Source organism: Paralichthys olivaceus, chromosome 16, assembly GCF_024713975.1.
Source record: "Paralichthys olivaceus isolate ysfri-2021 chromosome 16, ASM2471397v2, whole genome shotgun sequence".
NCBI lineage: Eukaryota > Metazoa > Chordata > Actinopteri > Pleuronectiformes > Paralichthyidae > Paralichthys > Paralichthys olivaceus.
The window spans coordinates 16,666,695-16,682,215 of record NC_091108.1 but is presented as its reverse complement, the minus strand read 5'-3'; the positions used below and the strand labels follow the sequence as shown (position 1 = coordinate 16,682,215).

The 15,521-nt window shown below is 38.8% G+C and overlaps 1 protein-coding gene across 17 annotated transcripts in view; it reads right to left on the bottom strand.

Annotated features, from left to right (window-relative positions):
- Window positions 1-7,421: 7,421 nt before the first annotated feature.
- The window catches only part of tnk2b (tyrosine kinase, non-receptor, 2b), a 54,772-nt gene continuing 46,672 nt past the window's right edge, over window positions 7,422-15,521 (bottom strand). For 16 of the 17 annotated variants that reach the window (XM_069511929.1, XM_069511928.1, XM_069511934.1 and 13 more), the window contains 3 exons: window positions 14,404-14,499; window positions 12,768-12,895; window positions 7,422-10,970 (listed from right to left, as the gene is read on the bottom strand). In XM_069511929.1, coding sequence (XP_069368030.1) covers window positions 10,964-10,970; window positions 12,768-12,895; window positions 14,404-14,499 — 231 coding nt within the window. In that variant the 3' untranslated portion in view covers window positions 7,422-10,963. The remainder of the gene's footprint in view (window positions 10,971-12,767; window positions 12,896-14,403; window positions 14,500-15,521) is intronic. The other variant, XM_069511938.1, reaches the window with a different exon arrangement.

Sequence of the window (15,521 nt, the reverse complement as noted above, 5' to 3'; positions counted from 1 at the left end):
TAATTTAGCAAAATGCTGAAAAATAAACCCAGACAGAACATGTCCTCACGGGTTGGAACAGTAACCTGATTGAGCAAAATAAATCAGTGAGAAAGAAGATTGCAGAGTTGGAATGTCTGGTGTCTACTTCTGCAACGTGCTCCTCTGATAAGCATCCAATTTCCTCATTATTTGCCACAGGGCAGGATGTAGATGCCAAATAATTTATGGAGCATAATTATCTAGGAGAGGAGACCTTTTTGCAAGCTAATGACAAGTAGTGGCTCCTTAAAAAACAAAATGCACATAGCTCAGCACTGACAGAAAGAAATTGACAGTTGTTAACAAAGTTGTTAAATCACAATACAGATACCAGCACAAACAAAGTCATGTCACCTGATGGAGGCCACAGCCACATACTGGCACCCTCTGATAGCCATGTGACTTATTCATACTCAAACAATGCAGGAATAATTACAGCTGAGATTTATACATACTCTTTGGTAATTACTGAGGGAACTCAATTTAATTCCAATATTTAATCTGATTCTCATGCATTGTGCTTGTACAGATAGTTTATACTACTGCTGTTGTTCTTTGAATAGCCCTTTGAAATGGACCAGACAAAATGTCCTCACTTTCCCAAAAGGTCCTCGCTCTGTTAGGTCTATGTTTAAAATGGTCCTCACAAAGATATACATAATATACACACACAGAGTCTCCGAACAAATTATTTTGCTCACCTGCAGGCGCTGCACTGAAATCAGCCAGCGAACACTGGAGTACAAATAATGTTTAAATGTTTCAACATCAGTGGATCAGTTTGATTTCTAACGCAGTGTCTGAGAGTGATGGTAACTGCAGGATGAAAAACCAACAACATTGAGCTGAATAACAGCGGAGCCAACAATATATTTCTGTTGATTCATCCCGACAAGCAACCCCATGTGAATCTCACACAAGTCGTCATGTGATTATTCATATGCAAATATTAGGCACTTTGAATATTTCACGTCATGTTAGTGTGGATGGGGTCTTTCCTGCGACTACAGTGGCAGAGATGAGTGAGCTGGTTCTTTCTCAAATGATACTCGCACACAGGAGCTCTAAGTTTGAAGAAATAATTTGGGATTTTGTGTTTGTGCTACAATCATGACTTAGTGTTGCTCCTATTACTGTGCAGGTCACTTCACAGCTCACACCTCAGGAGTGTTTAAAATAATAAATAACAAATAAATGAAAACTATTGAACCCATTCTTAATTAAGTAAGCTAAATTAATGTGGACAGCAGTATCCCTCTTTCTTCAAAAATGACTTGAGGAAATGTTTCTTCCGAGAGGTATCTACACAAAATATGCTCTATCTGCCTCTCCTTTACTCTCTCTCTCTTTCTCTCTCTCGCGCGCTCTCTCGCTCTTTCTCTCTCATGGAAATGTCAGGTGGAGCATGAAACATGGCTTCCCTTTTCAAAGACCTCTCCTTGATCTACTATGGATTTGATTGCACCTCTTTTGTATGAGGCTTTGAACAAAAGCATTTGTTAAAGGAATACATTTAGGTCCAGCTGACAGCAGTTTCTCTGCTATTTTCCTCCACTACGTATTGTTTTCCCTCTCATTCTCTAACCCCTCTGCATTTCTCTCTCTGCTCCCTCATCACCTTCTCCTCCTCTTCAATTTACAAATTTTGAGGAAAATTACGTATCTTTTCATCACCCTTTCCTAAAAACACCCTGTCTTCACTCCCTTTATCTGTCTACCACTCCTCCTCCAACACCTATCATCACTCTCTGTAATTTCTTGATTATGGCATACTTTTAATTGGTGTGCAGCTCTTTCCTTGACCTGACAAAAATAGCAGTTCCATTACTACATGTTTGTCTCTTTTACTCACCATTGGTTCATCTTTTAACTAATCATCATGTGGGATTTGCAATTAGGTTTATTTTTTAAAAGGAAATGGGTTTTTGATGTCCCTATAGTGACTTTCACCACACTACCAAATAAACTGTGCCCCTCTGGCTATTTGTCTGTCAAAAATGAGTAGTGAGAAGTGTAATCATACAATATAAAGGAGTCCTGCACTTTACATGTGCACATGTTCTGTACAACATGAGGTGTGCACGTGTAAAGCAGCACTTCCCAGAAATCCAATTACATCCCTGAGTGGATGTCGGCAGGGGAAAGATGCACATAATGTACCGATATAAGTCGTTCACATGCATGTCTCATTATGTAGAATAATGGAACATGCTCGACATATATAATTATCTTGTAATTTTAAAGGTCCTTTAGGGGATTAAATTCAGCATAACGTTAATGTGTTACAAGAAAGAGGTTTGGACAGCATCAATTGAAATAAGGTAATTAATATTTAGATAATAGTAGTAAAGGTGAGATAATTCTATAATAACCTTACAGGCACACACAGGGACATTGGACAAAGGGCTATCATTAACCGTGAGCACAATGATTAATTGGTTGGAGGTTCATTATTTTGTCCTCACTCTCAATGACAAAACACGCCACCCCCGTCTGGCTCATGCAGCTACCCAAGTGGGCTTATGTAAGTCGCCAAAAGCATGTCCTTCCCTTACACATCATTAATCAGTCGATCTGACGACAGCACACGTGCAATAAACTGCACCTTAACTGTATTGTTGAAGTATTGTTTTTATATAAGCAATCGTTAGAATGACTGTGTAATGTCAGTGTTTGTTGTAATAAAATCATATTCAATTAGCCTGATTGAAAACAGCATAATTATACCACATATCTTCAACAGTATTCATGGTGCTGCTTCAGTTGTGATATGCAGCTTAGTACTAAAAAAGTCAGATTGCTTTTGTGGCTTTTAGGGACCTTCAGTAAAAGGAGTGGGTTAGGGAGTGCATTAACAATCAGTCCATGGACCCAGTTGAATTTTGTTCTTCGTTCTCAGATAAACTACAGCAGCAAACAGCAACTGGCAGCCTCCAGCAAATAATATCTGTCCCGCCAGATCATTTTGATTATCAGACTTTTTTTTTTTAAACCATATCAAACAGATATTCACCAGTGTAGCAGGTGCTGATCACCATCATGGAAGCAACATTCATAGAATAACTTCCTCTTTTGCAATCTGTGTTCAAAGCAAAAGCACAGCATTCAATTTATAACTGTAATGTTTTACATCAAGCTGAATTAAAGAGCTTTTATTCTGAAAAGGTATAGACTTGGGTCTGCTGCATGCATACATTCAAATAACACCCCTTAAGTAAATAATTAAAAGTTATAAATAAACCACAAACGAGAACAGTATTGCAATAAATTCAGTTTCATTTTATTAAAAAAACATTGACTACATAATCTTCACTTGCAGATAAACCAGGTAGGATCAACACAAAGCTCCCTAACTTCACTCTGCACCATAGACTGTTTATAAAAAGCTCCGAACACAACATCCAGCATACAAACAATAAAAAGTGACAGTATATTGTAGAGCTGTTTGAGGAGGACTGACAAGGAATAATTCTGAAGTAGTTTCAGAGCTAGAGAAGAGAACAGCTCATTCCAAACAGATTTTGACTTAATTACTTATCAAATAGAAATAGCAAGGTAAAACACAAAGAGTCTTTTCAACATGTAGAGATAAAGAATAAAAGAGATCCATGTGTTGTAGCACACCACCATTCCCTTTCCACCCATCTGTCTCTTTTTAGATTCCTTTCTTCTTTCTCCTTTTCGACCTCTCAAAAGTCTCTCCTGTGTATCTTCCTCTCCCCAATCATCCTGTCATCATCTGTCTCTCTGCTCCGCAGCTAGCTGAACGTCTGCACCTGTGCTGTAGCTCTGAGCTTAAGTTTCTTCTCAAAAACAAGACAGGAGTAGGCAAGTAAGGAAAAGAAAGTAAGAAAAACAAACTCTAGACACAGGCATGCATGCATGCATGCATGCATGTATATATATATATATATATTTATACAGTTGTGTTCAAAATAATAGCAATGTATATAAAAAAGTGAGTAAAGCTCAAAATCCTTATAATAGCTTTTATTTCCATACACGCAAATCCATTGGGAACACTGCACATTCTATTCCAAATCAAAACATGAAGAAAAATGTATAAAATTTGTTATTACTTTACAGAAATTGAAGAAAAAGGAATATTAGGCTGTTCAAAAAAATAGCAGTGTCTGTATTTTTCTTTACAAACTCAAACATTTATAAACTGAAAAATGCTTGAGGATTTAGCTTTCCTGTGAATAATTGAACTAATATTTAGTTGTATAACCACTGTTTCTGAGAACTGTGTTGCATGGAGTCGACCAACTTCTGGCACCTGTGAACAGGTGTTCTAGCCCAGGACGTTTGACTACATTCCACAATTCCTCTGCATTTCTTGGTTTAGCCTCATAAACAACATTTTTGATGTCAGCCCACAAGTTTTCTATTGGATTAAGGTCCGTGGATTGGGCTTGCCACTCCATAACGTTAATCTTGTTGGTCTGGAACCAAGATGCTGCTCACTTACTGGTGTGTTTGGGGTCTAACCCTTGTTGAAACACCCATTTCAAGCGCATCTCCTCTGCGGCATAAGGCAACATGACCTCTTCAAATATTTTGATCTATTCAAACTGATCCATTATCCTTGGTATGCGATAAATAGGCCGACACCATAGTATGAGAAACATCTCCATATCATGATGCTTGCGCCACCATGATTCACTGTCTTCACAGTGTACTGTGGCTTGAATTAAGTGTTTGGGGGTCATCTGACAATCTGTCTGTGGCCCCTAGACCCAAAAAGAACAATTTTGCTTTCATCAGTCCAAAAAATGTTGCGCCATTTCCCTTTAGGCCAGTCACTGTGTTCTTTGAAAAATTGTAACCTCTTCTGCACATGTCGTTTTTTCAACAATGTGACTTTGCGGGGGCTTCTTGCTGATAGCTTGGCTTCACATAGGCATCTTATTGTTGCAGTACTCACAGGTAACTTTAGACCTTCTTTGATCATCCTGGAGCCGATCATTGGCTGAGTCTTCGCCATTGTGGTTATTCTTCGATCCATTCGAATGGTAGTTTTACGTTTCCTTCCACGTCTTTCTGGTTTTGTTTACCAATTTAAAGCATTTGAGATCATTTCAGCTGAGCAGCCCATCATTTTCTGCACTTCTTCGTACTTTTTAATCAAAGTACGCTGTTCTTCTGAACAATGTCTGGAACGACCCATCTTACTCAAATTTTCAGAAAGAAATGCTCCATAGCTAGCATGTGCAACATTGGCTACCTGTTTGACGCCTGTTTTTTCACAGGATGAATGACCTCACTAGTTGAACTCCACACTGCTATTATTTTGAATAAGCCGCTTTTAATTAATGATTCATTTACACAGAATCAGCAGCATCCATGTCATGACTGTTGGGTCTGTTGGTTTTCTATAACCCTACTACACCTACTAGTAAATTATTTGCCAAGTAGAAATATCATTTCTACCAAACACACTGATTGATCTGGTTAGTGATGTTGGACTGCTATTATTTTGAACACAACTGTATATATATATATATATATATATATGCGATGATTTATTTTCTCCTCTGCACTATCCTGGCAGCTCTCCTGCTTTTCCTATGTCCGTCTTCCCTCTTTATTTACCCTCTTCTCTTTGGTGAAAACTGCAATAATTTCTCCAGGGACTCCTGTGAGCCCACTTCTCTAGCATCCTATAGTACAACAACAAGCATTGATAATTTGCCCAGGGACTGAGTAATGATACCCTACGTGCACACATGAACACACCACTAAGATGAATGGAAGGCCTACTGGGTCTCTCATGAGTAGCAGAAGCTCTTCCAAGTAAAGGAAGACAGGAAAGATGATGATTGGTGAGGGAGGGAAGGGAGAATAAAAGAATAATGTTTGTATTTGCGACTGAAGGTTCAGCAGCTCTTTAGGCTTTGAGATCTTTTAAAATTTCAACTGCACCCTTCTACGCTCAACTGCATTGTTCACTCTTAATGCATGATAAAGTTTTGTTTCATTGACCTGCAGGATTCCTGCCCTTTCATCAATAAACAAATAGATTTGTGAAACGCTCATTTAGGTCCTAACACATCAGAAACAATCCATGAACTATATGAACCATAAAGTGTTGCAGCAGATGATATGAATATACAATATGAAGGTCAATTGATATCTGTGCTGTGAGGATCAATACACAGTCGACACATGCAAGGTCTGGGTTTTATTTTCTCACCGGGATCAAGGCTTCACATCGTCTCAACGTCAATGATCACAAACACAAACACGGCCTCATTGATTGGGATCGATCTGTTACATCAAACTGAGGCCACGAGGGCCGGTGGAGCCAGAGCTGCTTAAATATTAAGTTGTTCATGGAGTAACCACAGAACAGATTGTTGTATTTACACATTTAGGGGAACAATGATCAATGGTTTTCATTACAGTTTAATTCGATTATTTTTTGTTTGAATGACTCATCGTCTAGAGTATGAAACATCGAAAAATAGACACCAGTGGGATACAGACTAATTCGAATTCCATGTTGTGTCTGAAGTTTAGTTCAAATCCTCAAAATATTGATTTCAGATTGATCAACGTTAACTAATAAAAACAGCAAATCCTTTACCGAGAGGCTAAAATTAATAAATGTGTTCGCCTTATTTAGATCCACCCTGATTTAACCGATCGGTCATCAATGAGGTGCACTTGGCCAGTGAATGAAGATTCTTTAAAAACTCCTGTGTCAGGATTAGAAGGGAGGCTTCCTGTGTGCAGACTCCTGGTTCTGCTGGGCCTCAGCCTGGGATTTGACATCGTGTGTATTGTGTTGTTTGATATTAACAAACCCCAGTGTTTGGGCTGTTTTAAAGGCTTTCTGTTGTTGATTGGTGTCAGTGGTGGTCAATGTTGTTCGTCCCATAGGGCCACATAATGGTGGGGCATAACATTATTGAGCCACAGACTCAAATGTTTCTAAGACAAATCATAAAATTCTGTTTGAAGTTGACATACTCACACTCATTTTCACTTTTCGTTTACGTTTCTCAGATGTGTTCACAAAAACAGAAAAATGTTTGGAACATTCAATTGAGGGGTGACGCTAGGGGAGGGCATGAAGAAGGGAGGACGTGACGTGTGAAATCCACTTGTATCTCGTCTTTCCGAATTTTTCAATTTCGTCAGCGTCTTATGAAAAAAAAAAACTTCATCCTGTGATATTTGATTTTTTTTTCATTTTTGCGTCTGTCATTAACACACTCACTTGCTGTGAAATTTTGTGACATTTTTGTGCTGTGTTCTCACATGCGCTCTCTCTGACATTTTACTCTGGCTGGAAAAATTCTGGAAAAAGTGAGGAGCAACTGATTCAGTTTTAAGTCATCTACAGAGATTATCAGTGTAACAGAAAAAAAGATTGGTCAGCAGAGCAGAAGAGGTAAAAAATAATTAACTCTTTAATAAAAAATACATTTATAAATTCGGCAGCATTAACTTCTCTTCAACTTTTCCATCGACCCAGGAGGAGAGACACAATGAAAACCAGCTGTACAGTAGGCATTGAAAATAAATCACATCCTGGGAAGCAAAACATGAGAGAAATTGCAAAAGAAGAGCAAAAACAATACAAATGACTTTAAAATAGCAGTTTCTAGGGAAATAGTTTTTCCGGCAAACAAAGAGCTGAACAGTTTTTTCAAACATCAGGGTCAACACCACAACAGGACAATGTTTCTTTGGGTTGATCATAACACCACAAGGTTCTGTCCTTCTAAAACTACAGCAGCTTGGTATAAAGACAAACAACCCGTGGACAGAACGGAGGCAGCCCTTACATCCAGTTGTCCTCGTGCACTGATTTACAGTCATCTCAAACGCAAACACATGCCAGAAGGGAAATGGCAGAACTGACTGTGGATCAGTGTTTAAGAACAGCTTCATCCTTCCCCAGGGAGGAAAACTGAGTCACCAAACACTTGATACTGAAATCGGTGTGCGTTCAATCGCTAGGATACATCATGACAGAGAAGACAGCTCCATGATATTTTCAGGACAGGATGGCATTGATGGTTGGACAGACTGGGAGGTCACAGGTTCTACAGCAGCCTTATTGCACACAGGAGAAAGCTCTGACTGTTTTTATTTTCATTAAATCAGTCCTGTACAGCCTTTGTTTTATTTTGTTTAGTTGTTTGAGCCTCTTAGTTCACTCAGGCAGAAAACCGACTGGTTGTGGCTCTATAGAAGCTTTTTTCAGAGGCCATTTGACGTTTCTGCCCAAACAGATTGGGCTCGGATGTGTCACATACTGTTTTTTTTTTGTGGGAATACAGAGGGGTTAGTTTGTGTGGAGCAAAACCAGGGCCATAGACATTTATATGGTAATTACATGGATGTGCACCAGTTGGCAAAGACGGTTCTTTGTTGCTATAGAGAGAAGCACCATAGGGATCATGTGTGATGACCAAACATTGTCTCAGTATTGTCAATATAAAAGTGAATTTTAGAGGTTAAAGCTGGCCAAATGCCTTTTATTGCCCTTTCTTTCACCAGTCTTCAAATACAAAGTGTATATGAAATAAAAAGCAGCACAGGCCCAAAAGTTTTCTATATTGAGTTTTAAAGCATTCCTTGCTCAGGACTCATCTGTGACAATACACCAGCAGAATGTATCACGTCCAGCTCTGAGTTCAGCCAGAGCTGACATGTCATGGAGGTTTTCAATAATTGCCCCTGAAGATATCACAGTTGTGTTTTTAAGTGATGATTATGGAACAGGATCTGTTCCTTGGGGTTAATTTCTCTACCTTGAAGTTATTGGCTGCCAACTTAGTCCAGAAACATGCAGAAAATACAGAAATGGCCGGAGTATTCAGCTGATGCACAGGAGTTTTGTAGTGGACAAAGAGCTCAGAGGGAGGGAATAAGGAAAGACTAAATCTGGGGTCTGTGACTATGTTGCAATAGTCATAGTAGTAATAGTCAGATCAGATGCCGGTTGCACAAAGACATTCAAAGATAGTCCTTAAGAGGAAATATAGTATTTTTCAACCTGGGTTTGTTAATGTAGGTGGGTAAATGAATGGTATTTACAACTTTTACATTGAGTCCAGTAGATTGTCAAGGCGGCAGTGATGACAGTGTTATTAATACAGGGCAACTGTGACAGTCCACGAAACATCTTTAAAAGTGCTTTTTTGCCAAAGAACCAGAATAACAACCTTTTATTGGGTAAAAACAAGGAGGTGATCTACTGGACTGATTCAAAAAAGCTTTTGTAAGTAGGATTCATTTACACACCCATAGGTCTCAGAATGAAAAATACTGGAATTATCCTTTAATTTAGCTCATTTGTCTACTGCATTTTTATTGGTTGAAAAAACAGCCATTAAACCCCCAAGCTAACTTACAACTAAGAGCTATGTTTAAAGGGTAACAGTCAGTGACAACTGCTGACCAGTAGCACTGGCACACAAAGAAAACAAGTGTGTGGAGCTGCTTATGAAGACCTTAATGACCATGATGGAAATATAAAGCAGTGATGTCCTCAGTTGTTTTCTCTCACCTATGGCATCTTCCTCAAGTCTGACTGACAGGTTACTAGAGGAAGTGGCTCAAAACCACAGCAGCTCAGCTCAGCTACAAATCTGCACAGTGACTAGGTTTTTTCTGTTGAAGGTTTTTTTGTGTTGTTACATTCTTTGCTATATTTCCTGGGTAAAACGTCCTTGAAACATTTATGGTAGAGTGAATGGAGCTGAGCGATGAGAATGGTTTGCTCTTGCGATTCAGTTTTTAAAAAGCCTTAATTTACCCTGAATTCTCAGACTATGACTCACATATTAGATATTCAAGACCTAGGCAGCTTTGTGCAATAGATGAATTTAGATAGGTCTTACAAGTACTTTAATTTGTGCTATAATCACAGTCTATCTTTGTGAAACCGGCCCCAGTTTTCAAAAATGGCCTGTCCAGTCTCGGACATGACAGTCTCTTCTTATCCCTAAGCTTTGTGTTCAAAATATATGTTTTGTTCACATACAATACATGTCTCTGTATAAAGGTAGTATTGTTTAATGACTCTGAATATAAACTGTCTTTGAAAGAAGTGAGTATTGGAAAAACTGCATCTCTGATCATTCTCTTGATTCAGGTCAACACTGGACTGGTTTGACCTTTGTCTCTTAGCACATAGTGTGTATTCCCACGTTGTTAGTTACACTACACGGGCAATCTTTGTGATCACACACCTCTTAATAACAGGCAAAATGATGTCCTGCCAGTCAAATATTAACTTTGTGATGTGCTGTGCCTAGATGTGGAAGTCTATGACTTATTTTTCACTGCTCTTGAAACCCTTGCCTCACATGGTGATGCAGATTCCTCAGCTGCAAAGCAGGATGTTCATTCTGAAAGACCCAACTGTACATTCACTGTACAATCTTTAGTTGAGACAGTGCAAGCTCTCCAAGCTAGGGTTAGAAAGTGCTAATGTGTATATTGTGCTCGTCATCTCATCTACAGCTTCACACCCAACCTGACTGTTTGATGACATTTACAATAGAAAGACATTAAAGTATCTCTCTGCACTTGGCCATCAGTGTACAGTGATGATTGACAGTTTGGTAGCACAGACTCTGATAGAAGTGTTTGAGTGACACATTTTAGGCTGACCCTTTTTTGCCTTTAACAACCTTGAAAAAAAGGTGGATGCCGGTAGACAACTTGTTAGAAAGTGCAACAATGACACATTTTTAAGAACAAAGTTGAAATATGTCAAAAAATTGTATTTTCTGCCCCAGAGCTAATTTCCTGTGTCCATGGTCAGTATGAATGAACCATAATGAATTTGTGTTTTTGGTGATAAGTCAAACAGTCTTCTTATTGGAGGTGTCAAGCAGAAAGGAGATGAATCACCTCCTCTGATGATGTTTTACTGAGGATGAAGTTCCAGTCAGAGCTCAGCAGTTTGAGATTTCTGTCACCGTCTGCAAATATAAATAAGATTTAGATTAGATTGAGAATATTGTGAGATTAAACGCTAAATCCTCCTCAATTTACTTGAAAGATATTTCCATTCATTTGCAAGACCGACTTATTGATCGAACTTTGAGGCTTTTAAGCTGAGCCACACATTAGAAGTATAAAATTAATTCATTATTTTATACTTTTCTACAGAACAGTCGAACAAGACAGAAAACTTTGTTTAACAACCAAATATGAGCCTGAGCCTCATTGACATGTGCAGTTGTATCCCGGTTATTAATGACCTCTGAAAATAGCCAGGACTCAATATATGAAAAAATAAAGCCAGTTAAGTCAATAGTCCATACAAACCACATATGTAATAAAAACAGTAATAATTATTTATATGAAAAATATTGACTATAAAATCTGTGATAAAAAAAACTGAATCTAGTTGATCATGAACACACAACAGTTTCATTGCAGATAAACAAGGTAGGATGAGCACAAAGTTTTCTAACTTTACTCTGCAACATAGACTGTTTATCAAAACCTCTTTTAAGCCCTGATTTCAGTATCCTGGTTTAACCCTTATCCCATTTTTGACAAACCCTATTTATTAGCTGGAGCACTCTGTAAGTAGCCAGGATACTGGTGCATGTATACATCTTATCCTGGTTTCTGTCTTGTGCCGACTGATGCTCATACTGTTTTTTCCTATGGTCTTATGAACTGTTCAACTGTGACAGACAGCCTGTAAAATGATTCCCTACATATACAGAAATGTTCTCTCCATTCTGTGTCACTGAACTCATGATGACCAAATCCCACCAGTAATGGCTGCGTATTTTCAACCACTGACAGCATGCCACCAACCAAAGTGGGGGACATGTTGAAAATTGACAGTAGGATGTGTTGTTGTAGCCATGGTAACATCAAACAGACGTGCCAGCACACAGTGACTTGGACACTCGTGTTCATCATGTATAGGGGACATGAATACCCAGATTTCTCAATGTTCCATGCAAACACCATATCCTGAATATTTATCTACTTATCACTTCCTCGTTTGCATCGAGGTGAATTACAGAGCTTTTAAAAGTTGAGAACTGGGGTCTGACAATTGTGCTGATTGCGTAACAGACCTCTGAAAAGGCCAACAACAACAAGCCAGCCGTTCAGTTAATCATTCAAACGTGTGTACGTGTCACAAAAGTTGGCGCTAATAAAGCAAATTCTGTTTCACTTCAGGAAAAACACTGACAATCAAATCTTCATGGCAGATTAACCAAGCATGGATGAGCACAACATTTACAAAAACTAAAAATTATAAAAGTTATTCATAACAAATCAATTATGAAGTAGCTCCAGAGCATCAGCACAAGCCAAACTAACAGCCTGTTCCAAACAGGCAGGTTTAGAAAGGGCACTACTCTTTTTTAGCAAAACCAGGATAAGCCCTATACTCGGAATATTAGTGCACATGTTAACAGAGTCTTTGTCACACTGCTACCTGTCTGCTGTTAACTTCTTAATGAACTAGAAGTAATAATATAGTGTTGGTAGGAGGAAGATATCCAACAATTAACTGACCAAGAATTTCCTCTCACAACGACAGACAAAAAGCTACAGATGCAAGATTAAATATGTAGATTAGACACCCTGGGTGTTGTATAATATGATAAAGCTAAATTAATAATAAAGTGGACAGATGGATAGTTACTGCTGGGCAGTAATAAGAGAGTACGGTCCATTAAAAGTTTTAGATTCTATGTGGGAAGCTGTGACCCGTAAAACTACAATAAGACACAGTGCAGTACCTCTGCCTTGTGGATCCATAGTTATCTAACATCTGCGTGCTGGCCACTTCCAGGTTCCAGTCACACATCTCCAGCAGCTTTAGACACTCGGACCTGCTCCTCAGACCCAAACAGAACAACTGCTCCACCTGCAGACACACAAAGAAGCCTGGAGTGAGGGAGGGCGCAAGCATGAGAAGGGTCACAGCATAAGTTACTGTATGAGCTGGAGAAACAGACATCATCTCCTTTACTCCCTATTATGAGTGTTATTGCTGCAGTAAGCACATTGTGAACTTGTTTCATTCTTTATAGACACTAAATGTTTTTGCTCAAGCACTTCTGTCACATAGATTGAGACCTCTGCATTACATTTGTTATGCTCTTATAAACTCTGCCGCCACTATAAAGGAGCACTCAAGTGTTCCCTCGTGCTCACTCCCCAACTTCCATCCCCCACCGTGGTCCCAGCCGCAGCCGGTTAAGACGGTGCTGAGGTCTGCTGTCAACACATCAGTGACTCCATATGCTCTTTATTTATAGCCTGCTCATTGCAGCAGTAATGACCTGATTGTCCCTTAAGGATCGACAAGGTTGCTGCTACCAAAACCTGATATGAAGTAAAGACTACATTAGGGAACTGTGAACAATCACTTGTTTGCAGATATATCCTGTTCAAAAAAAAGTTATTATAGAACAGGACCTGAGAAGCAGTGAAAGGGATCTCTGAGGTCTCTTCTGCAGCACAGCAGCATTACCATCAGGACTCTGGTCCTCTTTTAATAACCACAAAACTGCAATATCATCATCCACTTCACAGGACCATTATTTTGGAGCACCAGTGACACGGTGTTAGGATCTGTGCACAACTGTGGCTTGGAGAATTGGCAAACGTTTCACACTAAATGTTGATTTTTATTTCTACTTTTTCCTCACTTTGCATGAATTAATGGATAAACAATTATTCATTCATACAATTATTCTACAAACCATTCTCACTTTTAGTGGATGCACGTTTTACATAGTACCAATATGCAGGAAACATGGTTTTCATAGGGTTAGGCACTAAATCAAAATCAATAATTATTGCAATATCATTTTCATGACAAGCATTATAACAAAAGTTCAGTATATATTGATATAATGCTATTGTGTAAGCACAGGAGGTATAATGCATTATTTATCCACTTTAGACTTAGACTGTTTATCAAGTGCAAAAATCCATTATCGATTGAAATGAACATTTTTATATCGGTTTTTATATTGGTTATAGAAGTGACTGAAAGAACAAGATTGTGAATACAAGCGGATGAAATTAGTTTTCTCTGTTGTGTGGCCGGGCTCTGATTGGATGAGGAGTTCAGACATCTGCAGGGAACTCGAAATAGAACCTCTGAGGTTTACCAGGCACACCCAACCGGGAGGAGAACCCGGGGTGGACCTAAAACCCCTGAAGGGATTGATCTCATCTGGCCTGGGAATGCCTCGGAAAGCGTAGCTGGGGAGAGGGCTGTCTAAGATACCCTAATTGACCGGCTACCTCCATGACCGGAGCATGAATAATAAGTGGAAGACAATGAGAACCTGGATGTAATTTTGGGTTCAGTAAATGGCTGCAATTCACTTTTTTCACAAGTGCCTTGATGAATATTCTCACCTTTAGGTAATGCACAGCTTTCTGGACGTTCCAGTTGTGGTTCTGCAGAGCAGCTTGGCACTCCTCTATCGTAACACCATGAACTGCCTCCTGCACCTAAATCACAGAACAGTGCTGTAAGTCTGAGCAACATCCAACACCTAACTGTACATTCCACTGCCTCCTCTTCCTCACCACTGTTGATTGTACTCAGTGCTACGTTCAGCATCGACACCTGCACACACCACTGTGTCCTTTTCTCATGATGAAATCTTCAGTATCAACTTGACTTTAAATAGTTCACATGGTCTTTCATAGAAAAAACTAATAACGTTTGGCAGAATTCAGAGCTCCTGTTCACTTTTACCTTCACCTGAAAAAGCTGATCATCATTCACATGGCTTTTTGAATAGTCCCCACCTTTCACTAAAATAATTAGAATAGTTTGGGCTGTACTGGTTATGTTTATCTGAATCCACCTTAAACTGACTCTAATTTCCACAATGTCACAAAAAGTGAGCATGATGGGAATTCAGGAATTCTATCTACAAATGTTTTTTTGTTTTTTTTCCTTCAGTATTTATTTGTACTTGTACTATAATTGTAATTGTACATATATTCTTTCAATGTTACATCAGCTCCTGTTTCTTTTTCTATTGTTTGAACTAACAGCCAATGAAGGTCAACTGTCTATATCTTGCATTGAACTCCTCTGCAGTACAATTTATATATAATCCTATATTCCCACTGCAGCCACAGATCTCAGTCACCACTACAAAATACCAAGTGGCTGATCAATGTGGAGCCTTCAGTGTTTCGCAGTGATTCTGACTTTAGCTCAATCTGGTTCAATCGCTGTCAAAATCAATTGGTCGGCAAAACGAAGTGGTCCCTCGTCCTTCAAATACAATTCTCAGCAAAATTAATATGTCTCCAGAGAACAATGACATAGCATAAATAAGAAATTTTTATACTTATACATTGTGACAGCAATGGATAAACGTGTTTGTATGCAACCAAGTTTTGAACTCAACAGATATTAAATAAAACTTTTAACCAGTTTAATGAGTCGAACTCATTGGCTTTTGTAAATTCCACTTCAAATTGAAAGTTAGCTCTGATAAAGATGTGAAGTTGAA